Consider the following 27,678-nt stretch of genomic DNA (forward strand, 5'->3'; position numbering starts at 1 on the left):
GGAAGTACACGTGTTTTTGATCGTGACACTTGAACCACATTACGGTTCCTGACTTGCAGCAACTGTTGGTTCTAGAAAATTTTTTTAATGAAGGTTTTTGAAAAAAAATTATTTAAACAGTCAAGTTATATCATTGTTAATAGATGGCCTTGTGTTGGTATATATCCGAAATATCCGAATATGTTGTTCATACTATAGTTTATTCTTACTTGCCGTTGCCGAAGTCGGCGCGAAGCTTAACCCGGGGTTATACTTTATAATCATCAAAACTTTTAAAAGCACACCTTCCAGATAAATAATATTATTCTTGTATTCATTTTTGCTAGACCTTGACCACCGAGGACGAGAAAGCACTTAAGATTATACAATTAAGGGGTGGCACTGCACCTGGGTTATACAATATTTTTGTTCTATTAGCACATCTGAATATATATATAATTTTTTTTGGAGGGCAAGGAAAAAAACATAGGTATATAAGTTAATAGCAGAATGTCAACAAAGTCAATTGAAAAGAAGCAGTTAAGCGGTACTGGCGGGTTTATAGCAGGTGCTCTTGCTGCTTGCGGTGCTGTCACCGTTACCAACCCTATAGAAATAGTCAAGACTCGGTAGGCCATATTATTGTTGTGATAATTTTTAAAAACTAGATTTCTAATTGGATTAGAATGCAATTGCAAGGAGAACTTCATGCTAAGGGACAAGCTAAAAAAGTATATACCGGCCTGTTTCAATCACTAAGAGTTATTCTCAAACATGAAGGCATCCGAGGTTGGTACCGCGGTCTCGGCAGTGCGGTAAGTTTTTGTCCATGTTTATTTGCTCACTGCAAGATATCTAACTCGGCGTTTTTAGTATATATATCAGATTGGGTTAAACGGCTGTCGACTTGGCTTCTACGAGCCCATTCAACAAGAAACTTCACGCCTTCTCTTGGGAAACCCAAATGAATCGACCTTGGGAATTAATGTGTTTTCTGGAGCTACCAGTGGAATCATGGGAGGTTAGTTATCATTGATTTATAATATTTTTTTCTTTCTTTTTTATAAAAAAAAGTTTCTAATGCTTTTTTCTATTCTAGCTATTGCCGGCTCACCATTCTTTTTGGTTAAAACTCGCATGCAGTCATATTCTCCGGCGTTCCAAGTCGGGACACAAACACATTATAAAAGTCTCTTTCATGGCTTGAGAACCATATACAGTAGTGAAGGGTTCAAAGGTTTATACCGAGGATGTGCATCGGCAATTATGCGAACCGGTGCTGGCTCAAGTGTTCAGTTGCCAATCTATAACTATGTAAAGAGCATCGTCCAGAAATATAACATCGTACCAGAAGGACCTGCGCAGCACTTAATTTCATCCGCTGCTAGTGGTTTAGGTGTCTGTTTTGTTATGAACCCATGGGACGTGATTATGACCCGAATGTACAATCAGCGTGGAAACTTGTACTCCGGCCTGTTTGATTGCTTGGTAAAGACTGTCAAGATCGAAGGACCACTTGCCCTTTACAAGGGTTTCGTTCCGCATCTCATGCGCATCGGTCCTCATACTATTTTGACATTGACTTTCATGGAACAAACCAGAAAGCTGATGATGTTTGTGGAAGGAATTGAACCTTAAAAATATAAAATGATGATGTAGTTGTGCGTACCGTACTTGGGTAGATAGGAATATTTTTTTTTAAAAAAAGTAATGAATTCTTTCTTTTTTTTTCCTTTTGAAGGTTATGCAGATGGCTTTTTTAAACGTTTTTCGTAATAGTATGCTTTGTCAAGTCGTCGACCATGATGCGGACATAGCCAGCAAGAAGCCATTATGGCCTTTGGCTCAAGCTCGCCCTCGTCATTTTTTTCCGAGTATCTGAAAAGCACCTGCCGTTTCTCTAGCGATTCAGTCTCTTCCTCACCCAACAACGAATTATTGTGATCGTTTGGCTTGTATCTTTTGTCTTTCACATGGCAAGTTACACTGGCACATATTCCATTAGGTCCGCCTTTGTTTGTTTGAAATTCACGCATCGTTCTCCACCTTAGACCAACAAGACCATGCCTGTACCTTGACAAATTTAATAATGGAAAGTCCTTAACAAGCTTGTTGGCGTATTTTCTGGCAATCTCATTCCCGTATTTCCGTGTTCGCTCCTCGCGCTCTTCGGTAGTCAATGATATTGGCTGTTCCTCATTGATTTCGGCATCATCATTTGCTCCAGAATCGTTCTCAAATTTTGCACTTGAATCATTTTTTTCTGATGACTCGTTATCCCATATTAATCTATGATGACGTTCCAGCAACTCGCGCTCTGTTACTAATGATTGCGCATTCTCGTGATTCTTTCCAATCTGTCTACTACCTTGTAGATTATATCCACTATTAAAAAAATATTTTTCTCTTCGGCCAGTCATACTGCAAATCCAATAGTAATAAATAAGTTAGTCTGTATATTTGATTAAGAGCACATGAGAGAAAGCACAGCAGCAGTCTAATAGATTCAGGAGTAGCAAAGTTTAGGGTTCAATTTAGACTACGAATACAGAGTAAGTTTACTGAGGTTTAATTTTGCATAAAAATTGGTCGTAACAAAAATTATTAAATATTTTTCAAATTTATATTACTTTTTTACTATTAGGTGAGTTTTTTCGCCTTAATAGTTCTCTAGCGTTTACCTCTTTCTCTTCTGTAATTTCAAACCTCGACGGATTATAATACCAAGACTGGATAACAATCTATATGACGAACAGTTAACAAAAAATCAAGAAGAAAAAAAAAAAAAATCCATACATACCACATAGTCTAAAGCAAGTGAGCTAGCGGCACCGCATAACCAGCTAGAATTTAATTGAAGGTAATGAGCACTATGGTCCAATAAAAGAATTGATGCAATAAACATAAAATTGGCTGTAGATGCGAAGAAAAAATGTATAATAGAGGTTGCATCACATGATTTTTGCTTATAATTCAGAAATATTTGAGGAACCCGAGATATTGCTACAGTGCAGTGTAAGCCAGACACATCGACATAGATGAAATGGGTTGGACGCAAACTTACTGTATAATCCAGCACAAAACCAGCCACAGAGCTGTCCATAGTAGTCTAGTAGTACCGTGGGATTATAGTATTTCATAGGTGACTCGTATATATGACCTTTGGTCGCGCAGTAAAGACCGATGATTGAAGATAAGACGATAATGAAAATTACGAAAAACTTGAAGAAAGCTAACGGGAATTAAACTGCGAGATTTTGTAACGTCCAGGGTTTAAACTTACCGTATTTCCAAACCCTCCGAGGCGGTATAATTAGACTCTGAAAATATTCATATTCATCTTTATCAACGCTAATTCCAAATGACCCGCTCAGATCATCTTCAGACTCAGATTCGGCGGTTTGCTGCGCTTGTTTTTTCCGACTCGTTTCGGACGAGTATGTTAAAAATAAACGACGAAGTCGTCTATGCCGATAATATGATGCCTGAAATATCAAAACTATGTCTGCCAAAGCATTGTAAACTGCAAGAATGGTCTAAACGTCATTGTAAGTAAGTATGAAGGGGCGGCTGCCGTGCGCTTGAACTCACCATTGTCGGAAGCACTTCTTGTCGAATGCACCCAATTATATTGGCAACGTCCCCCGCAAACCATAGCCATAAAAACGACACAGACAAATTATCAGCGTTCTGTCTAAGAAACTGCGCATTGAGTTAGCCGACTGTCGTTAAACGTGATACCGGTTCATACAATGTCTAAAAATTGCGGAGAAAATATCATTGCCCAACAAGCAATCGATACAGAACTATTTAACGTAAGCACCAAATCAACCCCCCCCCCAATAAGAAACAAACCCAGTTGTTCATACCCAGAAATCTGGCTCAGCGCTTCATGGCTGACAGGCAGCGACATGGACAGATAGCTCAGCATTTGTCACAAATACTTGATCGAACTATCGATACTTTGTTAGACCTTCACAAAAACATATACAACGAACCAACAATCTGTAACCAGTCCGCTAATTGCCTCTTTTTTTGCGCCTGCAATTCGTGTCTGGGGGGTATCGCTATCAAGGACCGCGCGCCTGTATACAAAATGCACGTGGAAGTCCCAAACCCTAACATCCGAGATGGCGGTCGAAAATCAATCCTCTCGGCTACAGAAGTAGAAAAATCAAGTCTTGTGTCAGGTTGCTACAGAAAAAATGCTGGAAGAAGTCGACGATATCGACAATATTGATTTTGATCCCTCGGATTTTGATCCCCGGAAAATATTAGCTCAGGCTTCGGCTCCTTCGACTGAAAAAGGGCCGATACAATTGAGACCAGTGGAAAATCCCAGCCCACAGTGGAACTCAAGTGCTCGGGCCATTCCCACCAATCCTGCCCAGTTCGTACAGGACCTGACGCCTTTTAAAGATTGGTTGATAATTTATCCTGTGTATTTTGACGCAAACCGGACACATGGTGAGGGGAGACGTGTCAGCAAGGAACTTGCTGTCGAAAATCCTTTGGCAAAGATCATATCCGACGGTGCTGCTTCTCTTGGGATTCAGGTTTTTTTCGAGGTAATCAGTGTTATTTTAATTTTTTTCAAGTACTTCTTGCTAATTGTTGTGCAGGTCCAAAAGGTACATCCAAAGGACTGGTCGAATCCTGGTAGAGTGAGAGTAAACCTTAAGCACCCAGTCACGGGGGATTATTTTAATCCAAATATCAAGAACAGTAAGTTTTATCCCTCAATTTTAAGGCAACGGACGCATATGACTTACATCATCTTATACAGGACGTCAGTTATACAACCAGGTTGCGAAATATCTCAAATCACACCCATCAAAGCAATCTGATGCTCTAGACCTCCCAATTCCTAATATTGACAAGTCAAAGGTTCCGGACAAGCCAAATGTTCCTAGGGGATGGAAAATTAATGAAATCGTTCCATATCACAGTTCTGCTCTAAGTGGTGGAGGCGTATCCGATAACATTTTTAAAGGAATGCCTGGCATGGAGGGCCTTGGAAGTGGTAAGCTACCGCCCCAGCTGGCTAATTTACCAGGCGGAGCAAAGGGTTTGGAAGCATTACAAAAGATGGCCGCAGGATTGGGCGGCGGCGGAGGCGGTGGCCTTGGTGGATTGGATTTGTCGGCTCTTGGAAACCTTGGAAATTTGGCTGGCTTAGGAGGTTTAGGAGGCTTAGGAGGTTTAGGCAATTTTGGTGGCGCCGGTGGTGACCTTCCCAATATTGGTGGTGGCGGATCTAGTGGACGAGGCGGACGAAAACGCAGGACATGATCACAATCGAGAAAATTGTACAATTACTTCATAATACAATCATATACGTCACATTTATTTTTTTTATTTTTTAAGAATTCCATTTTTTTGCCTCCATTCCCTCTGTTGACTTGTTAGCACGCGTAGATACCCCGTTAGACATCATATAAACATACTTGGTGGTTCAGTTTTAACAGTTTCTTTCTTCACTTCACTCCAGTTGGTGCTTAAGGCGGTGCCATTACTTTCAACGTACGACTTCATCATGGCTTTTCTCGTGTCGTCATCTGCGTTTTCGTAAATTGATTTAAAAAATCCAGAAGCATCGTCTCCGTATTCATTGTCTTTGCTGTCACCCAGTTCCTGCTGCGCCAGTGAGTCCCAATTCTTTGTTCCAGATTTTGACGACGTAGGGTATGACGTGGCAGTAGCAGACGCGGCAATCGCGGCTTCAGCATCCGATTTCTCAAAAGCAGTCCATTTAATTCCACTCACGGCTTTGCGTAGTTTGAGTTCAATTTTGGTACTGAGAATGAGAGACTTTGACTGTGCGGGATCGACCTCGTGCGCAAGAGGTCCAATCTCAAAGCCAAAGTCTGATCCTGACGCAAGAGGATACGATATCGAAATCTACACACGTGAGCGTTAAAGCCCTAATAAATTGTAACACTAAATACCATACAGATTCGCTTTGGATATCAATAACGGCGTCCTTCGGTGCATTCTTGACGAACAAGGTGAACGTGACGGCCTCGTCGTTCTGATACCATTCGTGCCTGCGCAAACACGAGTCAGTTACGCGCTCTTCAGTGCATGACAGCATGCTACCAACCTGATCTTATGAATACCGGACATGTCGACGTTATTGGTACATACAATTGCTGTGTCTCCAATGAACTCTCCAGGGCCTTTTTCCTTGTTCGCTTAAGTATGTGCCTTTGCTCACTAGTCACGTGACCGGTCACAGTCTTATAATTAAATCGCTCTCAGGACACGAAATCTCTCCGCTTCAGCGCACGTCTCTTTCAAACCCATCTCCCTTCTCGCAGCTCTCGGCTACTATTCATCACGATTCCGCCTTCATTTTTTTCGTCATTTTTTTCTCGGTCGTCACCGCTTGTGGACGCCATGGATATAGACAAGTCCTCGGCTGGAATTGTAGACAGTAACTCGTCTGCGGTGAGTATTCACAACAAGAAATTACCGTCAGCCTGTATCTTGCCCTGATTAGATTTCAACTTTTTATTGGCAAAATTTTTGGTAACTTTATAAATTTGCAATTAAATTGTCTAACTTTGTGTTAATTTAGGACGACACGGACGCAGAGAACGTGTCGCTCGACACGCCCAACAGCAATATTCTTACAGGCGACACCGAACCGATCCTGATCTCCGACGATAAGAACGGCGATGCAGTATCTGCTCTTGAAGTAGATGCGAGTACTCTTCGTGCCGATGATTGTATGTTTTTCTGGTTTTTATGGTATTCTCTCTCTGGGCGATTTGGAAGCTGATTAATTGTTATAGATCAGGCCATGCTGGCCAAGGTGTGTCCCGCGCTAGACGACCTGGAAGTACGAGAAGAGTCTTATTCTGTTTGGCAAATTGATAGTTGGAGAAAGCTTGAAAAAAGGCTACATGGTCCTGCGTTTAAACTTGGTGGATTCGAATGGTGAGTCTTTGTTAATGCGTGTCGGGTTTGTTTAACTGATCTTTGTTTATAGGAAAGTGTTACTTTTTCCTTCTGGGTAAGCATTATTGAGCTGCATTTTACTTTTTGCCATGGCAGGTATTAATTTTATTAGAAATGCGTCGGACAATGTTTCAATGTATCTTGAATGTGGTCTTGTTGACAAGACCGCGGCAGAAGCGGAAGAGCAGGATTGGGCTGTGTGTGCCCAATTTGGTCTTGTCATGTCCAACTATAAGAACTCGACCGTGTACTCTGAACATCATGCTAGTCATAGATTTACTCGTGAAGAGAAAGATTGGGGGTTTACGAAGTTTTATGATCTTCGTAAATTAACTACAAAACATGATGACAAGAATGTACCGATTCTTGAGGACGATAAAGTAATAATTACTGCATACATTAAGATTCTTAAAGATCCAACCGGCGTACTTTGGCATAATTTTGTGAACTATAATTCCAAAAAGGAAACAGGCTATGTTGGATTACGCAATCAGGGTGCTACATGTTACATGAACTCTTTACTGCAATCACTTTATTTTACCAAATATTTTAGAAAAGCCGTGTATCAGATACCAACAGAAAATGACGAACCGATTCAGAGTGTGCCGCTCGCTCTTCAAAGGCTTTTTTATCAGCTTCAAACTTCAGCTGTTCCTGTGGGCACGTTAGAACTTACGCGATCATTTGGATGGGATACTACAGACGCATTTACTCAACATGACGTTCAAGAACTTAACAGAGTTTTAATGGATAATATCGAAGGAAAAATGAAAGGAACCAAAGCAGAAGGCGCGCTAACTCAACTCTTTGTGGGACAGATGAAAAGTTTTGTCAAGTGCATCAATGTCGATTTTGAGAGTTCAAGAAGCGAGGACTTTTGGGATATTCAGTTAAATGTGAAGGGGATGAAGACCTTGCATGATTCTTTCAAAGACTACATCCAAGCCGAAACTCTAAATGGTGAGAATCAGTACCAAGCAACCGGATATGGTCTTCAGGATGCTGAAAAAGGTGTCATTTTCCAATCGTTTCCACCTGTACTTCATCTTCAATTGAAAAGATTTGATTTTGATTTTATGAGAGAAATGATGGTCAAGATTAATGATCGCCATGAATTCCCACTTGAGATCGATCTGCAGGAGTTTCTTTCACCAGAAGCATCAAGGGACGAGTCATGGATTTATGATCTTCATGGTGTTCTAGTACACAGTGGTGATTTAAATGCAGGTCATTACTATGCTCTTCTTAAGCCCGAAAAAAATGGAGATTGGTATAAATTTGATGACGATAGAGTTACAAGGGCAACTTTGAAAGAAGTCCTTGATGAAAATTATGGTGAAGATCCTCAAGTTGCGAATCAGACTAGTAACCAACAATTCGGAGGTTATCAGCCAATTCGCCAATTAAGCAAGTTTTCATTGAAGCGTCATTCGAATGCGTATATGCTTGTATACCTTAGGCGCTCCAGGAGTGATAAGGTTCTAGAGCCACTGACCGATGAAGATACTCCTAAGCATTTGCCTCTTCGATTGGAGAAGGAATTGAAGGAGGAAGAAGCTCGTCGAAAAGAGCGCGAAGAGCAGCATCTCTACTTGTCAGTGAAAATTATGACTAATAAGCAATTCAGGCAATATCATGGCGTTGATCTAGGTGCATGGACAGAGGAAGCACGAGAGGAATACCCCACCGAAGCAAGGCCATTGGCCTTGAAATTATTAAAGTCGACGACTTTAAAAGAACTTACCGAGCTAGTAGCAAAAGAATATGGAATTCATGCTTCATTCATCAGATTCTGGCTTATGACGAGCCGCCAGAATAAGACACTCAGGCCTGATATTCCATTTGGCGAGAATAATCTGAATAAAAGTACGTATTACCTTCAGTTTTTTTGAGTTGATACTCACAGTTGCAGCTCTGGAAGATCTTTTGGATAAGGCCACCGTTAAAGTTCCCGACCTTAGGTTGTGGATGGAAGAAGCTTCTTTAGTATCGGGTAATCCTGTGTTTGAGGCCGATGGAAACTCGAATGCCTCCAAGATTTTCATATTTTTGAAACATTTTGATCCACTTCAACAGAGTTTGACAGGCGTTGGCCACATCACTGTTGGCAGGAACGACAGAATTGCAGATATTTTCAAGAGGATTACGGATATTATGAATTGGCCGCCGTCCACTTTGATAGATTTATTCGAGGAAATTCAACCAACCATGGTGGACCCTCTCAAGACCAAGCTTACGTTTTCCGGAGCTGAGATTCAAGATGGTGACATTATTTGTTTCCAGAAGCGATATTTGGAGCACGAGCTATCAAATGTCCACAGTGCACATAATGCTGTGGCTTTCTATGATTTTTTGAAAAACCGAGTACAAATATTGTTTAGGCCCCGAAATCTACAGGCTACTATCAATGAAGAATTTGAACTTTGGTTTAGCATGAAGGACAATTATACCCAGCTTACCACCAAAATAGCATCTTATTTAAAGTGTGATCCTACGCATCTGCGTCTTACAACCACACATATCTCGGGCACTATCAAGAACGTGCTTAAGGCTTCAACGACTATAAACCTTGGCCAGATGTTGCACCCAGCATACTCTCAAATGTATTCCAACGTTATATACTATGAAATATTGAGTTTAAGCTTATCTGAACTGGAAACAAAGAAAGCGTTGAAGCTTATTTGGCTTTCCGATGGCATATCTACTGAAACAACGTATGATATTTTGGTTCCGAAAAGCGGAATCATGAGCGATGTTTTGCAAGTTTTAAAAGAGAAAGCGAATTTAACTGATCGAGAATCAATGAAGGTTCGATTTTATGGAGTGCACATGAATAAGATTCATCGGCAATATCCTGAGGATTACACGGTTCTATCTATTTTGGATAACACGCAGTTGTACGCTGAATTATTGAACGATGACGACCTCGACAAGACGGAAGATGAAAGGTATATTGAAGTATATCATTTTCAAAAGGAACCTTCGCGTGCTCATGGAACGCCATTTTTGTTTGTTTTGAAGCCGGGTGAAAAGTTTGCCGACACAAAGGTTAGGCTTCAAAAGAGGACAGGACTAAAGGACAAGCAATTTGAAAAGGTTAAGTTTGCACTGGTTCAGAAATTGCATTATTCAAAACCTCTTTACATAGAGGATGAACAAGTGGTTTACGATATTGCTGAAAGGGATGACGTCATTGGTCTTGATCATTTAGATAAGACCACGTATAAGACTCTGAGGCATGAGCAACGAGCGATTTTCATCAAAAATTAAGTAAACTGGGGTTTTTATTGGTACATCGTTTTTTTATGAGTTGCTTTTTTTTGGAATTATAAAAAAATATTATAGTGAGCGGGACTATAATTATTTTTTTATTTTTTATTTTTTGTCGACGGGAATTTATGCCTATATAAGCGGTTATTATGGGAGGCGTACATAAAAATTGATTCTACCATAACGTGTGTACTAGAAATGGCGTTGTTCACCATTCCAGATTTCATTTTGTGTACATTTTCAATGTTATTTTTTTTTTGTTATTTCTACACATGGTGTATATATTTGGATATATATCACTGCTTCAAATCCCATGTTTTAATATTATTGGAGGAGAACCTTGGCCTGACTTCGGTGGGTATTTTTTGAAGATAACGAGAAGTTGAGTTAAAGTTTGGGAGATATGATTCATGTTGCAAACCGTAGACAACGTATATAAAGAATTAGTTGAAGACTGAAGTAATATATTATTATCTTTTCATTGAGCAAGAGTACTCAAGCTCACCATCTATGGCCGTTAATGACACAGAACCTACCGCCACGACTGCCAGTTCACCAGGTGGAGCAACAGCAAGCGATCCTGGTAGTACAACAACAGGTTCCCGAACGAAGCTGTTTTCTGCCTTTTGGATTTATGGACTTGTCAACAATGTTCTTTATGTTATTATTCTTTCAGCCGCGCTTGACTTAGTAGGCGCAGATATTCCAAAGGCTACGGTTCTTCTAGCAGATGTCATGCCGTCGTTCTTTGTTAAACTCACGGCACCATTTTTCATTCACCTAATCTCATACAGGTTAGTAATTATTTATATGTCATCTGTAAATATGCTTATTTATTACAGAGTTCGTATATTTATTCTTGTCGGACTATCACTATTTGGCATGCAATTTGTCGCGTTAGCCAGTTCCATATCTTTCAAATTATTTGGAGTCGTCCTAGCTTCATTGTCGTCTGGGCTGGGTGAACTGACATTTTTGCAATTGACTCATTTTTATTCTCCTCTTAGCATGGCAGCATTTAGCTCTGGCACGGGCGGAGCTGGTCTTGCTGGCAGTTTTTTCTACTTGCTATGCACCACCTGGCTTCGGTTAAGCGTGAGGGCAACAATATTTGCGTCTTCGGTAGGTTATCACACGTTATGTAGAATAAGGCAGGCATTTCTAATATTTTTATAAAGCTTATGCCGTTGACTTTTTTTTTCGCTTATTTCTGGATCATGCCCGCGCCCGATCCATATTTGGTATCACAATCACATGCGTTTGCTGGTCGTCATGCAGCTTATACTCCGTCAAGAGACGAAGAAAATGGCGAGGCTGACAGGTTCGCAAGCGATCAGGCGTCGATATCTAGTCGGACCAGTGTTTATAAATCACTCACCTGGTCCAAGGCCTCGGATTCGGTCACTCACACGCTAACGCAACTTGGGCCGTTGGTTGTCCCGTACATGATTCCTTTAATGCTGGTTTACATTGGCGAATACATAATTAATCAGGGCATATCTCCAACTTTGATATACCCGCTTGACGAAATGCCGTTTACTGAGTACCGCGATGCATATGTGACATATGGAACGCTGTATCAACTCGGGGTTTTCATTTCCAGGTCGTCGTCGCACTTTGTTAGAATACGAAGACTATACATACCAGCAATTCTGCAGCTATTGAATGTTATTATTCTAATAATCCAGTCCATGTATACTATCATTCCGAGTATTTGGATTATATTTGTAATTGTGTTTTACGAAGGTGAGAGCAACGTTTCTTTCAACAATTAACTACCAGTCTTCATTTGCTAAATTTTTTTGTTGTTAGGACTTTTAGGTGGCGCGTCATACGTCAACACGTTTTTACTTGTTTCAGAAACTGTGCCTTTGCAAGACCGTGAGTTTGCCATGGGCGCAGTAGGCGTGTCTGATTCTGGTGGCATCGTGATTGCAGGCACGATTTGTCTTTACTTGGAGACGTATTTATGTGCCTATCAAAAGGCTACCGGTCGTCCTTATTGCGGAATGACATGATTACGTGTTGACAAACTTGTAAAAAAAATTTACGTTGCAGGCTTTTGGAGTTATTTTCTTTTTGTTTGCATTTTACCGTGTCGGAGTAGTGATGGGATGAGTATTTGAACAATGATATATTCTTTTTCGTATTTCCCCTGTTATACACACAAATCCAAAAATTAAAAACAAAAAAAAAAAATTAGCACTCTCAATACGAATATGTACATTAATTCATGCGATACAACTTTAAACCCTTTAGCTCAAAACTAATTTATAAATGCCTTCCTATTCCTCATTTTCCTCTTCTTCATCGCCATCTAAGACTTGTCGTTCAAGAATCTCTGCGTCGGCGGAATCATTCTTGCCTGCTTTCTCAATTCGTTCCGTCAAATAATCGTTTATGGTTTTCTGTAATTCCGGTAATTCGGTGACCAGTTCGCTTATTGACCTTGGCTGATGCCGGATTTCAAACTTGTGGCTGCTCTCTGGCTTGGATTGTGAATTTTTTAATCCATTCGAAGACGATGCCAGTGTATATTCTGCGCTTAACAAAATTGATTCTTTTGAACTTTGATCAGTCATGGTTCCTCTTTTTTGTTTTTTTTTTTGTTTTTATTTCTGTCCTGTACAAGTTGAAAGATACGAGAACCTCTGACCAGATTCAACGGATTTGCAAAAAGTAGTTACCCGGATTTAACTAATTTTAGGTAAAGACTTTTTGCAAATTCAAACATCTTCATAAACCATTGATTGACGATTCGTATTCACAGAGGTTTCACTTATTACTAAATAAAAATGCCTTCTCAGCCCACATCACGATCTCAAATGCGCAAGGATTCAAAGCCTCGAAGCGCGACTAAAATTTTAAAGCCATCGACAAGAGACTTCAAACCTCGATCAGAAACGTCAAAATCATCATTAAGCAATAACGAGAAACGAAACCGGCGATTGAAGGATAAACGCAAATGCGAACAATTATTAAACGATATTGATAATGCGTCTTTACTTGATATTGCGAATATGAGTACTAAAAAGGAAAGATTACAAAAGATTAAGCAAGATCAATTCACACAACGGCAACAAAAAGCTGCCGAGGAAGAATTATCGCGCAAGAGTGTTAACGATCAATTACTTGCTCAATTGGAAAGCATCGATGCGCTTGCTGTATAAATTGTGCCATGTTTATCTTTTCGTTGCAATTTCGGGTTACTGGAGTTTTTGGGTGTACTTTGGAAGATTTCACAAAAATATAGAACAGAAAAGTTATCGATGTATCGATGTAAACACTTTGAATTAAAAATCAAATCAAAACACAACTCCCCAACTCTACAACTCCCATATAAAAAAAAAATTTATTCCATATTTGCCAGGTTTCTTATTTACAAATACCATCTGTCTACTCGACCGGGGTAAATAATTTTTGATATTTTGGAAGATTTTTAGTTGTTCTCATGGTAGTCCATCTCTTTCTCACCAAGGCTGAGATTTCGTCAATTCGATGTTGCTTGTCATCTGTTGAATTTATTGACGCGAGAATACTCATGCATTGTAGCAGTCGAGACAAGGAATCGAGCGAAATATAAAGCTGAGAATCACTGTCCAAGCCAGCTAAAAAAACATTTGTCAGACAAAATACATCGCATTATTATTGGCTTGTTAATACTCACTTTTGATTTTTAGGTATAAGGGAAGAATTATCCAATCTCTGAACGAAACCAGAGTCATAATCCGAATATTGTTTTGATGTTTAGCCTGCACTCTCTGCCTATCCCAAAAACGGATGGCTTCGTCGGCAGTTATCAATGATCCTTTGCCATCAAACTCAAGTTGAAGAGGCACGAATACCGCCTGAACGTATGGCAGTACATCTGTAAAAAAAAATTTCCATATATCAGTAATACGGTCAAGAACTTCGCTGTCGGTTGCATTTTGCAATTGCGGTCCCAACATGGCGTCAAAACTTGAAATTCCTAGTTTCAGCAAATCTTTTACTTCAATGAGAAGAGTTGTCGCGTCCCGATCTGAAATTCTTCTTTTGACATGCAGAAGAACTAGCTTATTTAGATCTTCGACAGGAACTCTAAGTCCATCACCAGTAAATAGCGGCGTTACTCGTGCACATAAGAAAGGCCACACATCTTCAAGAGCTTGCTCCCCAATCTTGTTCAACTCTTTATAACTTAGAGATTTTATGTCAATGGACGATATGCTCTTTTGAAGAGCATACGGGGCATATATGGGGGATGATGGATTAAAGGAATAAATACTGCCAGCATCTGATGTTAGTTTTGAGTTGGATGATGAAGATGATAATATCATTCCGGGATGTGAATCTTTTCTAGGTCTTAACAAAAGATGATGCTTGTGCTTGTCAGCTAAGGTCGCCGATGACGCATGTGAATGAAATGACGGAGGTGAAACGTTGGAACCAATACTATGACGCCGATCCTTATCACCATTTGATTTTTTAGACTTGAGATCTCCTTTGATCTTGGGAGCAAACAAAGTTTGCTGCGAGCTGTTGCTTGTTTGACTTTGGTTTAAGGCGTTTAAGCTGGTGGTCGATGACTCCGAACTTGATCCGGAACTGGCAGGAGTCGAGGGCATGTATGCCTCGCCAGGTGGGAGGACTTTATAATGATGTACGTTCTGGCGTGAACCTCCTGTAAGAACTGGAGGAACCGGAGATGAAGAAGACATGGACGAATGTCTTCCCTGCAAAAAAAAGAATCGAGACTTTGAAAACCCGCTGGCGTGCTCGCGTGCTCGAGAACTAAACGACGCAGCAACAGATACAACACTGGCACCAGCAGCAGATGACCCGCCTTTCGCCTTTGATGCCATAGATGAAATTGAAGCAGCACTAGACTTTCTTCTAAGCCTGTTTCTTCCTTTAGACGTTGTAGCAACCCCATCCTCATGGTGGCCTAAAGATATGGTAGATGCACTTCGGCTACCGGATGTGACTTTATTGGGTGATAATACATGTTGTGATGAGTGTTCTTTTGAATCACTTGCATTATTGTAACTCGAAAGCGATGTAAACTTGGTGTTGGCTAGGGACGGGACTTGCCGCCTAGGCACAGAATGCGTACTGATTCCAGCAACAGACGGCGTAAAAGAATTGGCTGGGAAAACACGACTAGAGCTGCTGGTGACTGAAGACGCAAGAGTTGATAACGAATCGGTTGAAGAATTGGTTGATGGCAGAGGAGCCAGAGCTCGGCCAGCTTCTGATGAAAAGCTTGTTCTAGAAACAACAGCTTCAGGGTCTGGTTCACTTTCGCTGAGACTTTCAGAATCGGATGCTGTATCATCATCGTCGTCATCATGATTATTATTATTATTACCATCGTTATCAGATACGGATTGTTCTGAATTTGGTAACTCGTGAATTATGGGGACCGTGTTTGACTGCCCGCTTCGCATTAGTGACGACGTGGTAAATGTAGGTAGTAGCCACACATTATTTGAACCGCCCATTATAGGGCTGATTGGCATGCTCGTCGACGATGACGCAGAAGAAGACGATAGAGATCTCGGGCGTAAAGTCGACGATGCATGTGAATTCTGGCGGGACCTTATCGAGCCAATGTGCACCGACGACGCTGGCGAGCCGTTTCGCGATTGATCGGAATCGCGAGCAGTGGCGGCCATGATGGCAGTTCAAGGCTGCTGATGTGCACAATGAAGGGTCTTTTAATTGATTGCTTTCCCCTGTGAATGTGAATTCGGATAATTTAAGCGGCTATGGAAGATGATGATTCGCCGGTTTTTGGTGGCTTTTAATGTAAATAATTCATGAACAATAGTAAGTTAGGGCAAAACGCGTTACCAAAGCTGGAGAAACGCGACATTGAACAGACCATGCAATAATTGATTGCGATTGTGGCATATCAAATTGGATTGAATTTCTAATAAATATTGGTTTTATTTTCATAAAAGCGAATGACGATTCAGGAAGGGTTGTTATCTGGCCGACATTTGTTCTTATTCTGATACAGGTCTGGGATTGCGCTGGGTCATTTACATTATTATTTTTGTTCCTTTGCGAGCAAGCGTGATCGGTCTCTAGCAAACTCTTACTATTCGTGCCGAACTAGACCACAAGCGCGGGGAAGATTTTAATAGTGGAGATGGTTAAATCGAGAATTGATCAAGAGGCCGGAGTAGTGGGGTCGCTAGAGAGCGCTGAAGCAGATGATCTCGTTAAATCACAAATCGAAGCTCAAGCAACGCGAACCAACGCTGACGGCGACCACGAGGATGACGATAAAGAACAACGAGATGAGAAGGAAGGGGAAGGAGAAGATCACGACGACAATGATGATGATGATGAGAACGAGTATTGGCCAGTAGATGAAATACTGCAGGAAAATTCAGAAGGCATGGTTCTTGTTCGTTGGAAAGGCGAGGACCCCAAGACAGGCAAGCCATATCCTTCCGACTGGGTACGTACAAATTTGCGGCATCTTTTTAATCACAACAAGCCCGTCAGACTTCTACAAGAGTTTTAATTGGGTCTCAACGATTGATTTCACTTCATTTTGTTGCAACTTTGCGTCGTTGCACTTGCTTGTTGAGGTTACCCTGCTTGGATGCCGATTTGCTAACTTTCTCCAGATTCCGCGCGAGAGCTGCACGGTCGAACTTTTGAACACCTGGGACTCGCTCAAACACGGTGCTGGCATTCAAGCGGTTGAGCAGCCGAAAGTCCAAAGACGAATTTCCGATTTTCAATTGAAAGCGAGTTCCATCAGGTCTCGGTTGAAAAATATAGGCAACACGCGACCTACTAGCAAAGGTAAAAAAAAAAAAATAAATAAAACCCTCGGGCGCACGCGCTGTGACATGTAAATTCTAACCAAAATGGCAATTTAGAACCGAGGGATATTTACGATTTTTACGAACACGACGACGACGAAGAGCAAGCGGGTGATAAACTTAAGGTACATCTGCAATTGCCAGCAAAGAGAAAAACAAGGGGTTCCGGAGCAAAACCTGGTAAAAAGCCTAAAACTCCTGAATCAAATACTCGGCAATCATCTCGGACATCAACCCGAGAATTTTTATTGCGATCAGATTCTACGTCTACTGACAGACCTGCAAAACGGCGCTTGTCCACTGAATCTTACGCAAGTAAAGAACGAACATTGGCCTACGTTGATATAGTAGTTTCAAAGAGCGCATCGCCTGAGCAACGAACATACACGACTCGACAAGTAGCTAAGCGAACAGGCAGTCGGGAACAACCAACTTCACAGTTGGAAAATACAGGAAGTAAACCTAAAAGGAGGCGCCGTTATTCTGACGATTCTGTTGACCAACCCGAACCTGTCGTCACGGAGATTCCTGATTCTCAGCCGTCAAATTCGACCAATTCGACAAACCCTGTAGGTATGTATATCATGATAACTTTTTGTTTTGGACTTTACCTTATGCTTTTTGGTACAGTAACTGCAGAAGAACCGAATTTTTCGCCCGAATCAAGACCGCTAGATCAATTATTTACTCAAGTTGATTTTAAGAGTTTAGAAGAATCAGAGAATTTTGTACCTGATCCATCATTGCAAAGTCAGGACGATAAGCAAGAAATTAAACCTGCGTTGGTAAAATTTTCGGAAACAGAAGAATTTTTTAAATCAAAAGGTCACGTTGTCGAAGGGAATTTTGCGAGTGAGAATTTCTCTGACGTTGTTATTGAAACTACCACCACTATCGATATAAGTGACCACGAAAAAATTGAATCTGTTGCAGGTCGACCATTAGAATATTTAAACCCTCAACAGTTTGCATCAGAAGAATTTTCGGCAGAAAACTCTGAACCAAAACGTGAAGAGTCGGAACAAGTACAATTTAAACAGGCTGAACCAGAACAAATTGTACCGAGGTCGCCTGAAGCAACACCTGATCATCAATTCCACGAGCAACAAGAACAACAAGAATCCGAGCAAGTCGAACGTGCTGGACATCGAGTGCCTGAACTTGAAACACCTAAACCAGAACAGGTTGAATTAGGAAATTCTAAATTAGGCAGTCAAGAATCAGAAAAGTTAGATTTAGAACAGATTAAATCAGAACAGCTTGAACAAAAATCCGATAATAAGTTTCAAGAAAGGTCTGATCCATTTGAAAAAAAAAATAATTTAAAGTTGGAGAATAGAGAAGACATTTCATCGCAGGTTGAAGTTGAACAAGAAGTTCCTCATCTCGTTCGACAATCATCAACTGAGAGAATTGAGCAGTGGAGACGAGAAACTGTTGATTTAAACAATTTAGGAAGCCCAGTTAGTCATACGACGTTTAATTTTAATACTCAACTTTTTGAAATGAATAGTTCTAGCACAAAGCAAAACCAACCCACAATTAAAGGATCTGCGTCACCCAATCAACTGACACAAGAAGATGATGTATCGTTATCAGGTATTTCAACACCAGAGAATGTTGATCAGGCATTCAAACCTCAACCACGGTCGTCCTCGTATGCCATGACAGACGGCTTAGGTTCTGGTGTGGCGCAGTTGCCGGATAGCGACGTGACAAACAAATCCGTCACGCTAGACAAATATATACTTGGCGGGGCAGAGTATGCAGTTCCGATATCACTACTAGCGTACCAGCGTCAATTATACGAGCAGGTGATAATATTGCATTCCACAGAGATTCTCAAGTTTACAGATTTTGAGACTCAAATTTCATCGTTTAGAGATGGCGAGGTCGAAAACATGCACAAGGTGCTTAACCTGGCACTTCTTGCTGCCACGCATCCGTATTTAGTATTGCCATCGTTGCTACCCAAGAATTTGAGTGACAAGGACGAGGCACGGTATATCGCTGCTGCTGGTGAAAAATTTCGCATACTAGACATGATCGTGGCAGTGTTTAAAGAAAAGGGACTTAAACTGGGAGTCGTTGCTCGAGAGGACAAGACGTTGGCACTTGTGGCAGATTTTTTGAGTTGCCGAAAGTACAAGTTTGTGCGACAAGAAGGCGTTCTTGATATTGACACTGAAGTCGATCATGCGTCTCCAGACGCATTTGCAAAAGCTACAGTAGTTTTGGTGCCGTCATCGTCAACAAAGGAAGGCGATGACAGGGAGAGAAAGTTTTCCTTGCCCAAAGTCGATCTTGTGATTGCCATTGATGCAAGTTTTGATGTCAAGCAACCTCAAGTTCGGCAATTACGAGGAGACTTTGCTGGTACAGAAAAACTTAGTCCCGTCATTCGGCTCGTACCAGTGAATACGTTTGAACATTCGTTACTTTCAGCAGCAAAAGTACTTGGCACGCACGATAGCGTGTTTGACAGTACGATTTTAAGTTCGATCTTCACAACTACCGTGCTTGTCAGGCACAAGGCCGGAATTTTGTCAGAAGCCATTTCCAAGGAAGTGGACAATTTGGCATCAAGAATTCCTGATTGGTTAAAAAATTCTGCCACGAGGCCGTTCCCGGTTTCAGTGACGTTGCCGCTTTCGCTTGATCCGAACGATCCTGCAGCACCGTCTGATCAGTACACGCTTAATGAAATTACACCCGATGACCTTTCAAATGCATTGGAATCAGTATCAGAACACACGATATTGTCACAAATGTTGGATGCAATCGAAGCCGACGCTTCTGAGCCACCAAAGCTTACGCTTGAAGCCACAATCAAGTCGATCATTAGTCGCACAAGAAAGAGTTTAAGCTTGGGAGTGAAAGAAGTTTTAGTCGAGAGATCTCCGGAAGTGGTACCTGCCAAAGCCGGCACCTACGACGATGATGACAATAGCAGGAACATCACCAGCTCTGGGCCTGCAGAGGTGGCGACGGGCAATACTTATAGCTCGAGTGGGTCTATTCCACCCAGTTTGGATTATGATTGGGACGTGAATGAGATTGATTTGGGGAAGCTTTCATTAGATGAGAAAGATAAATATATTACGGTAAGTTATCATTTACACGCGAGGTTTATTTTTTTTTTTTTTTTGATTAGGGCTAATTTTTTTTTTTTTTTTTTTTTTTTTTGGGTTGAAAAAGCATCTTCGACAGGCGATCGCAGAAGCTCGAGTGAAATTAAAAGATCATGAAACCGACTTGCAAAGTTTTAAAGATCAGTACGAAAAGTTTAAAATCGAAAGTGATAAGGCGTTTGCAATTTTGAAATTATCAACTACGGAGAAAGAAGAATTGGAAGCTCGAGCACAAGCAGCCGAGAAGCGATTTGCAGTAACAATTGCACAAAATGCGGAATTGAAGGCTGAATTATCTGAATTGAGAAAGAAGACTCAAGAAGCTGAGCAAGCCGTGATTGAGAAGTCGCCGGTTTATGCTGAATTGCAACAACTTCGAAGAGACGTGTCGGGGCTTGCGGAAGGGAACAAGAAATTGACTGACAAGTTGAACAGTAATTCTGAGTTGGATTATATTAGTGCCGAGATTAAACGAGCCAATGCTGCGTTTTCTAGTGCATCGATTGAGCGGGAAGAGAATATTACCCGTAACGTGATCTTACGACAACAGGCTGATGATGAAATCTTGAACGTCAAATCAACTAATTGGGATCAGGAACGAGCCGAGATTGATGACCTGATTCGAGAAAATCAAGAACACAACAAGAAATTGGAAGAAAGTATTGAAAGATTGCAATCTGAAAAGCAAAACGGGAGTAGCCGTGGCAGGTATGGCGTGCGGTCATCAAGTGTGCCACGACGAGGCATGAGTCCGGCAGCTCGGTCTCGCGGATCGTCACCTGCCACGACTGGGGGTACGAACACGCCGACGGTGACGAGCGCTGGGCCGACTTCGAAGCAGATTGAAAACTTGAAGAAGTTATAAAACGGCATGAATATGTAAAAGAAATGGGAGCAGGTTTTTACATTTGAACGGTATTTCATGGCGTTATTTGATTTTTACATGTATATATATGTATATATAAACGGCAAAGAGGTCTTTTTAAACTTGTATACATTGTAAATAATTTATAAAGTAAAAAAAAAACTTGATTTGCATTAAATTGTTGAAATTGCGCCGGCGCGGACACGGAATGAAATGCGAAATTTAAAGTTATACTTTTGCAGTGCCAGAATTGGAAGTGTGCTTTGATTTAGATCAATTAAAGTACTTTTTCAAAAACAACAGATACCAGTTCTTTTACAAACCAGGCAACAAAAAAAAAACAGGATTTTTATATTTTTTGATAATCTACTGTATAGCAATTTTTGTTTTTTGGTTTTTTTGTTTTTTTTGTTTCGCGTGTGCGTGTGCGTGTGCGGGTTTTCATCTCAAATTGATTCTCGACAAAGGTTGGCAATCGCAATACGAACCCAGGACATGTTGCTGCACAGCGCAACGACGACAAATGGCGGACCCAAGAGATCACGAGTCATGGCGATTGCTGCCGGTCCTGATGCATTATTAAATCCCGTGAGTGACGAAGAATTAAAATTTAAAAAAATATATGGCCCGGATGGCATGGTCAAGATTGAAAATATTGAAGAGACCGAGACAAGGTTATTGTTTGATCGGAACGGGTTGATTAAGGTAAAATCTTTTTTTTTTTTTTTTTTTTAAAAAATTTATTATTGCTAAAAAGAGGTAAAGGACTTGATCAAGGATTTACAAGAACAGAAAATACAATCGAAAAAGATTGAACAATCAATATATGACTTTCAACAAGTTCATGGTCATGAATTAATACAACATGAAGATATTGGAGATGGCATTCGCACATTAGTTTTTGCCAAATCAGGATTGGAAGCCAAGATCAAGCAGGCAGAGAAAAAAACAATCAGGACCGAGGCGGAAGCTGACCGGTTGCGGGTCACGATCGCAAAGTTAAAACATGATTTTGAATTGGCAGAACGAACGGTTAAGATTTCGGTACCGGTTTCAACAATCTATAATGATGCGGACGAGATTGTGACCGAACTGTCACGGCTAAGGTTGGTCAAGACCGAATTGGAAAACGAAAGCAGCAGGTTAAAAATTCGCGAACGAGAACGTGGTCAGGAAGCGAACGAATTGCGAGCAGAGTATCAACAGGCATCGACCATGGCAGCAGAGATATGCAAGGAAGTGCAAGACATGAAGCAAGACGGAACCGAGCACGCCAAAAGGGCCAACGGTGAATCTATGCGGCTAAAACTTATGATGAAGGATGACGAATTGGCTCACAAGCATGAACAGCTCAAGATATTACAAGTCAGGCAGCAGAACCTGGCCGACAGCTTGCGGCGGCTTGAAATTGATGCTCAACGCCGGACGACCAAGTATGCTGGCCGGACTGGCAATGCGTCGCTTGCAACGTCGTCGTCGTCATCATCTTCATCATCTTCATCATCTTCATCATCTTTATCATCGTCGACTGCATCGTCGACTACGACCGCATCCACGACAACGACCAACCGCCGCATGCGAAGCCCTGCCGTCTTGGCTGCTCGAGGTGGTTCGCCAGCCTCGAACGCGTCGGCAATTGCCTCGAGCAATAATTCTGGCAACGATTCCGGACATCCGTTGCAACAGTCTCAGAAAGTATGACGGTGTGGGATTGATAATAATATATACATAATTACATTATATATTGTGATTAAAAAAACATGAAAGGCGTTTAACGTGGTGTTTTTTTATTTTACTACAAGCGTGAAGTAGGTTTTAATTTTCGAAATCGATAAATCGAGACAAGTGTCAATTATCGAATAAATATTATATAAGTTGTATGATGGCATGTAATTCGTAATGGTAGACAATATAAGGTTCAATATGGATTTGAACTAAGTGTCACGTGGCCTGCCATGGGTCAAATGGGAATATCATTTTGCGGCTTGGGTCAGACATTTTGCGCCACGTCGACCAGCAACGCCGATGACGTCACGTTAGCGCGTCGGCCGCAAAGTTCAATTTGGTTGGTCCCGTTTCAAATCGATTAAATCATATTATAGCAAAGATGAATGTATTGCATGTTTTTAAATTAAATATATATATATAGTATTAGATATTCTACTGCGGCATATTTAGACAAAGAGCCTTTCGGACATACTGGCCGGGTTGTAGAAAGTAGAAGTGGGTCCCTTGGCCCGTGCTCATATACGCAAGGCTTTTTTTTTTTTTTTTGGCCTCGGAAAAGGAGTCATAATTACATCGATATTATGTTATTCTTATATAAGCCAGTAACTATAATGGCGGGGCGGCGTACGGCAAGGAACCCGAGAAGAGAAATAGAAAAAAAAAAAAAAATTGTAAAGGTCATAAAAAACCCATTGTTTCCGTCGTAAACGACTTCAACGTTGAAATTGCTTCACACTATATATATATATATTCACCCACTTGATTATATTTTTTTTTTCAAAAGAAGATAATTTGATAGCGATTGTTTCTTGATTTACATCCGTTCAAAAGCAACATAACCTTTTGACATTTGACAAAGAAATAAATTATTTTTCGCTTAATAACCATGGTTCACGAAGGCGCTCTTGTGGTTGATCAGGAACCAGCCGTCACAAGCATAGCAGCAGCAGTCGACAATTTGACTGATAACCTTGAAAAGACAAACCTGTCGGCATCATCAATCACGTCATCTTCATTATCATCATCAGCATCAACATCAAACTCAAACTCGTCAGCATTAACATCATCCTCGCCATCATCATCATTATCATCATCATCATCTTCTTCTTCTAATTTTTTGCGTCACCAACGAATACATCATCATCATGATTATGATGATGCTGATGTGGTTTCCGTGCATGGCCAAGCCGACCAGGTTCGGCCGTCACGTTCCAGATCATCTTCATCAGGCGACGAAACCACAGTGCCGGCCGGTATTTCTACTGAACTTGTTCATGACCCGGCTGAAATTTCTGGCTTGGATGAAATTGACAGGGCGAAATTGGAATATACAAAGATCTTGCGTCAATACACACAACGGCAACTTGATTACACGGTTAACCGTGCCAGAGAGAAATCGGCGCCACTAAAAATACCGGTCGTGACTGCTCGAAACACATAATATATATATATATATATATATGAATTGTTTCCATTTTTAACCTTGGTTTTTGTCTTCGATTTTTTTTTTTTTTGTATGTACTTGTGTTTGTTTCTTGTTGGTTTACTACTGCTTGGGGGCGGGTGCGAAGGCGTGTAACGGTTTTATTTTATTTCATTTTATTTTTTTTTTTTTGCATGTCATTATATAAATGACGAAAGTTACGAATTCACAGTTTACCTTTACGAAATGTATTTTAGTTGATTAAAAAAAAAGAGAGATGTGGAAATTTAAAGCATTTGTTTTACGTAGTACTTAAATTACGTCATGGGGCGTTATAATAAAAAATGCTGGTTAAAATTTTAATTACGTGAAACATCAGGAATCACTCAAGAGTTTGACGTCCCCAAAGAGATTTTGTATATATAACATAACTTAAATATATATATTAAAATATACGTGCATCAAAAATTTAAATTGTCAACGCCGGTATAACATGAATAATGCCCAAATCACGCCTGCCAAACCCACAAAACGTCAATATGCAAAATGAATATGAAAAAAAAATATCTATCAAGTTTCAATAGCTAACCGTTGCCAACTAGTGCAATAAAATCATCATGCCCATTTTTAATCCTCATCCCCATTCCTAATTTCCTTATCGTCACCTTGGTTGTCATTGTCATTGTGGTTGTGTTTGATGGTTTCGATGATTTCGTTATTGTCGATGGTGTAGTTGTTTTCAATACTTTCGATGTCTTCAATACTTTCGACAGTTTTGCTACTTTCGCTGTTTTCTCTCGTTTCGTCTTTTTCGTCCTTGTCGCCATGGCCATCATCAACTTCGTCCTCGGCACCATCACCTGAGACTTGACCTTCTGATTCACTGCCAACCTCATTAAACAATTCAACCATAATGTCTTGCATACGTTGTCTTTTCAGGCCAAGTTTTTCCACGTCCCAAAGCTTATGCAATTGCTGCTCCACCAACCTTTTCTCGTTTGTCACGTCAACTAACAAAGGCAAGAACGCATCCGGCCTGGATAAAAACTGTTCAACATAATGTAACACAAACACGCCACAATCACAATAATTTGGTTGAATCGGGGCCACGCCATATCGAGCCTTGATCTGTTCCACGCTTAACGTTAATCCTCGCTTTTCTTGTGCCTCAGCAACAAGATATTCTCGTAATGGTTTAAATATCGAATTATGTCTCAACTTTAACGAGTCAAAAACGAAAATTATTGGCCTAAAAAAAAAAAACGCAAAGCAAATGTTAGCAAAAAAAAAAAAAAATCCATAAAGTCCAAACCCAACTTGTTATTACTCACTCTTGAGGTGAAAGATGTTTCTTTGATTTTTTTAAATATTCTTTCAACGTGTCGTCAGCTTCGCTATCTTGAATCCTTTCAATCCCAACAACTTCTTGTAATTGATCTGCTGACAAACTGGTTTCAATAACCGGTTCTCCCAATTTGGAAACGTTACAAATAACCGCAACATACCAATGCGCTCGTTCATGAATAGGTATAACCACGAATCGTTTACTGAATATGTCCACCTTTGACGTCCATTTTTTCACATTATCATAACTTGACTTGCCGTTGACTTTTTTCGTCAAACTTTTATAAAAAAAAGTATTAAAAAAATATGTTGATTTGGCAATATCCGCATGCGTTTGTTCCAACTTGTGTTCAATATATTTTAAATAAAAATCAATTACCGTGTCGTTCAAAAATTCACCTTGCTCTAATCGAGAAAAATCTTCTTCCGTAACCACGACGGCTCGGTTTTCACCAAACTTGTACCTCAACGTGCCACCTAACTTCCGAGTCGGCTTTCGTGACCTGGTCTCAATCACGTAGTCATCATCAACAATAACTTCCTGCAAATTATTCAATAATGATTTTGAATTCCCAGTAGAACTTCGAGTGACTCGCTTGTGATTTTTACCCCATTCAGGCAGCAGCTCATCTAGCCCGTTTTGAAACAATATCTTATTAGCGTTTTCCTTGACCGAATACGTCCGCTTGGCCTCGGTCAGCACTTTTTTCATAAACGAATTACCCCCATTATTATCATCATCATCATCATCATCATCATCCACCGGAGCACTTTTTCTCTTTGGTTGAAACTTTATGTTTTCTAGTATTTTTTCCATCGTGTCCCTGCAGTCATGAAATTTTGCTTGGTCAATTCAAAAGGCCAGAAAATTCGAAAATTTTTGTACTTACGCTGAGTGCTCCTCTACCTTGTCAAACACATTTGTCGCCGTGCTAGCAAGAAAGCTCATGATCGTGTTTGCGTGTTCGTTTAATTGGCACACCAGACAGTCACTGGACGCGCCGCTGTCTGATATGTGCCGGCTTTTCAATCTCAACACGAGCCCTCCCGAGAGCGCGTACTCGACTCGTTCGAATAGTTGCACGCCAAAGTTAAGACCGTCCAATACAAACGATCCTTTCCGAATCTGAACTGTTGATTCCTTGCGCTTGGGCATTTCAGTCACGACAATAAACAAGTCATCTGCCTCACATGAAAAAGAACCAAATTGTAATCCGGTAAGACGAAGGTTATGTTCGAGTAACGCTGGCCGCCTCGGTGGCGTTGGTTTCCTCATGACTTCTGTTTTTGGTGGGCCGTATTGTTCCTGATATGCTTTGTCATCATCATTGTCTAATATCGTGGTTGCTTGATTGTTATGATCAATATCGTCGTTGTTTTCAATCAAATCGTCGTCTATTCGTCGAAGATCGGTTGTTGTTTTTTTGCTAGTGCTAATTAATCCGGTTCTGCCATCCCCAGATTTCGTATTATTGCCTTGAATTCTTGGTTGTAATTTTTCATGCTCCTTTTGTTTCCGAACCGGGTTCGATGTGGAGGCAATACCTGAATTAAATTTGTTGTTTGGACCATTATACTGTCTTAGTTGATTTGATACTTGACCTATTCGTGGTGAACTATTAATCCTGTTTAGCGGACTAAATCCCATTTGACTTATTCGCACGTTCTAAACAAAAAAAAAACGCTTTTAGTTAGCTTCGCTTGTGCATTGAAAATATGTCGTGCAACTCATACAGTCGGTCTTTGGATTTTCGTTGCTGTGGAAGGTATGGCACTGTACATAACCATTAGTTAAGCTTGCATGATAGAAAAAAAAAACTACTCACTAGTAAGGAGTCAGTGAAGCTGCTGGTTTATGACCAATCAAATGTTTTCGTTTTGATTCCGGTGACAAAATTTCGACCGACGGCGGTTGTTCCTGAAATTTGGTTGCCGTCGAGTCCTAAAAAAAAACAATAATCCTACGTTAATAATAACCCATGGGATTTGCCTATTTTGATGCTCACCAGGTCAACTATTTCGCTGAAATGTTCATCTGCCGGACTCATTCTTCAAAGGCTTGTCGACCAAAAAGAAAACCAAAAAAAACTTGAATCTCAATATTGGCAATCGCGCTTTTGTTGCGTGTTAACTTGGTTTGATATATTGCTT

General features: G+C 40.6%; 13 protein-coding genes across 13 annotated transcripts; 7 read left to right on the top strand and 6 right to left on the bottom strand.

Moving 5' to 3' along the window:
* Positions 1 to 111: 111 nt before the first annotated feature.
* Positions 112 to 1,690, top strand: V1514DRAFT_332229 (mitochondrial carrier domain-containing protein). The gene is made up of 4 exons (XM_066927825.1): positions 112 to 608; positions 665 to 794; positions 853 to 1,000; positions 1,079 to 1,690. The coding sequence occupies exons 1-4, from the start codon at positions 490 to 492 to the stop codon at positions 1,615 to 1,617; spliced, it is 936 nt and encodes a 311-aa protein (XP_066782991.1). The 5' UTR covers positions 112 to 489; the 3' UTR covers positions 1,618 to 1,690.
* A 46-nt stretch (positions 1,691 to 1,736) lies between these two features.
* On the bottom strand, positions 1,737 to 2,306 carry V1514DRAFT_266724 (folate-sensitive fragile site protein Fra10Ac1-domain-containing protein; the record flags this gene model as incomplete). Its single annotated transcript, XM_066924804.1, has 1 exon — positions 1,737 to 2,306. A coding segment is annotated over one exon (570 nt), but the record flags the coding sequence as incomplete, so codon positions are not given.
* A 226-nt stretch (positions 2,307 to 2,532) lies between these two features.
* V1514DRAFT_368155 (uncharacterized protein) lies at positions 2,533 to 4,221 on the bottom strand. Its single transcript, XM_066929896.1, has 7 exons — positions 3,849 to 4,221; positions 3,731 to 3,785; positions 3,571 to 3,681; positions 3,263 to 3,515; positions 3,044 to 3,211; positions 2,780 to 2,982; positions 2,533 to 2,720 (listed from the first exon to the last, which is right to left on the bottom strand). Exons 1-7 carry the CDS (start codon positions 3,908 to 3,910, stop codon positions 2,601 to 2,603), a joined length of 972 nt encoding a protein of 323 aa, XP_066782993.1. The 5' UTR covers positions 3,911 to 4,221; the 3' UTR covers positions 2,533 to 2,600.
* Positions 4,079 to 5,328, top strand: V1514DRAFT_294882 (signal recognition particle, SRP19 subunit). The gene is made up of 3 exons (XM_066925403.1): positions 4,079 to 4,547; positions 4,602 to 4,704; positions 4,766 to 5,328. Exons 1-3 carry the CDS (start codon positions 4,185 to 4,187, stop codon positions 5,269 to 5,271), a joined length of 972 nt encoding a protein of 323 aa, XP_066782994.1. The 5' UTR covers positions 4,079 to 4,184; the 3' UTR covers positions 5,272 to 5,328.
* Positions 5,272 to 6,136, bottom strand: V1514DRAFT_352731 (SGS domain-containing protein). The gene is made up of 4 exons (XM_066929508.1): positions 6,083 to 6,136; positions 5,933 to 6,026; positions 5,427 to 5,880; positions 5,272 to 5,373 (listed from the first exon to the last, which is right to left on the bottom strand). Exons 1-4 carry the CDS (start codon positions 6,103 to 6,105, stop codon positions 5,342 to 5,344), a joined length of 603 nt encoding a protein of 200 aa, XP_066782995.1. The 5' UTR covers positions 6,106 to 6,136; the 3' UTR covers positions 5,272 to 5,341.
* Positions 6,137 to 6,242: 106 nt separating this feature from the next.
* V1514DRAFT_307930 (uncharacterized protein) lies at positions 6,243 to 10,647 on the top strand. The gene is made up of 6 exons (XM_066925710.1): positions 6,243 to 6,429; positions 6,560 to 6,710; positions 6,777 to 6,921; positions 6,974 to 6,997; positions 7,055 to 8,808; positions 8,855 to 10,647. Exons 1-6 carry the CDS (start codon positions 6,379 to 6,381, stop codon positions 10,210 to 10,212), a joined length of 3,483 nt encoding a protein of 1,160 aa, XP_066782996.1. The 5' UTR covers positions 6,243 to 6,378; the 3' UTR covers positions 10,213 to 10,647.
* On the top strand, positions 10,250 to 12,364 carry V1514DRAFT_90735 (batten's disease protein Cln3). Its single transcript, XM_066930177.1, has 4 exons — positions 10,250 to 11,006; positions 11,055 to 11,334; positions 11,391 to 11,958; positions 12,025 to 12,364. The coding sequence occupies exons 1-4, from the start codon at positions 10,723 to 10,725 to the stop codon at positions 12,228 to 12,230; spliced, it is 1,338 nt and encodes a 445-aa protein (XP_066782997.1). The 5' UTR covers positions 10,250 to 10,722; the 3' UTR covers positions 12,231 to 12,364.
* On the bottom strand, positions 12,328 to 12,861 carry V1514DRAFT_352734 (uncharacterized protein). Its single transcript, XM_066929509.1, has one exon. The coding sequence runs from the start codon at positions 12,792 to 12,794 to the stop codon at positions 12,498 to 12,500; it is 297 nt and encodes a 98-aa protein (XP_066782998.1). The 5' UTR covers positions 12,795 to 12,861; the 3' UTR covers positions 12,328 to 12,497.
* Positions 12,862 to 13,488: 627 nt separating this feature from the next.
* On the bottom strand, positions 13,489 to 16,199 carry V1514DRAFT_352736 (HbrB-like-domain-containing protein). Its single transcript, XM_066929510.1, has 2 exons — positions 13,880 to 16,199; positions 13,489 to 13,820 (listed from the first exon to the last, which is right to left on the bottom strand). The coding sequence occupies exons 1-2, from the start codon at positions 15,867 to 15,869 to the stop codon at positions 13,609 to 13,611; spliced, it is 2,202 nt and encodes a 733-aa protein (XP_066782999.1). The 5' UTR covers positions 15,870 to 16,199; the 3' UTR covers positions 13,489 to 13,608.
* On the top strand, positions 16,110 to 17,838 carry V1514DRAFT_90960 (uncharacterized protein). The gene is made up of 4 exons (XM_066930178.1): positions 16,110 to 16,663; positions 16,836 to 17,016; positions 17,139 to 17,605; positions 17,667 to 17,838. Exons 1-4 carry the CDS (start codon positions 16,349 to 16,351, stop codon positions 17,667 to 17,669), a joined length of 966 nt encoding a protein of 321 aa, XP_066783000.1. The 5' UTR covers positions 16,110 to 16,348; the 3' UTR covers positions 17,670 to 17,838.
* Positions 17,839 to 18,363: 525 nt separating this feature from the next.
* Positions 18,364 to 20,658, top strand: V1514DRAFT_91040 (class II histone deacetylase complex subunits 2 and 3-domain-containing protein). The gene is made up of 2 exons (XM_066930179.1): positions 18,364 to 20,140; positions 20,224 to 20,658. The coding sequence occupies exons 1-2, from the start codon at positions 18,542 to 18,544 to the stop codon at positions 20,227 to 20,229; spliced, it is 1,605 nt and encodes a 534-aa protein (XP_066783001.1). The 5' UTR covers positions 18,364 to 18,541; the 3' UTR covers positions 20,230 to 20,658.
* A 923-nt stretch (positions 20,659 to 21,581) lies between these two features.
* On the top strand, positions 21,582 to 22,733 carry V1514DRAFT_320493 (uncharacterized protein; the record flags this gene model as incomplete). Its single annotated transcript, XM_066926001.1, has 2 exons — positions 21,582 to 21,737; positions 21,798 to 22,733. 2 exons carry the CDS (start codon positions 21,582 to 21,584, stop codon positions 22,731 to 22,733), a joined length of 1,092 nt encoding a protein of 363 aa, XP_066783002.1.
* A 2,077-nt stretch (positions 22,734 to 24,810) lies between these two features.
* On the bottom strand, positions 24,811 to 26,239 carry V1514DRAFT_281704 (uncharacterized protein; the record flags this gene model as incomplete). Its single annotated transcript, XM_066925078.1, has 2 exons — positions 24,811 to 25,432; positions 25,563 to 26,239. 2 exons carry the CDS (start codon positions 26,237 to 26,239, stop codon positions 24,811 to 24,813), a joined length of 1,299 nt encoding a protein of 432 aa, XP_066783003.1.
* Positions 26,240 to 27,678: the final 1,439 nt, after the last annotated feature.

This window comes from Lipomyces japonicus (genome assembly GCF_038497905.1).
Source record: "Lipomyces japonicus strain CBS 7319 unplaced genomic scaffold V1514scaffold_23, whole genome shotgun sequence".
Taxonomy (NCBI): Eukaryota; Fungi; Ascomycota; class Lipomycetes; order Lipomycetales; family Lipomycetaceae; genus Lipomyces; species Lipomyces japonicus.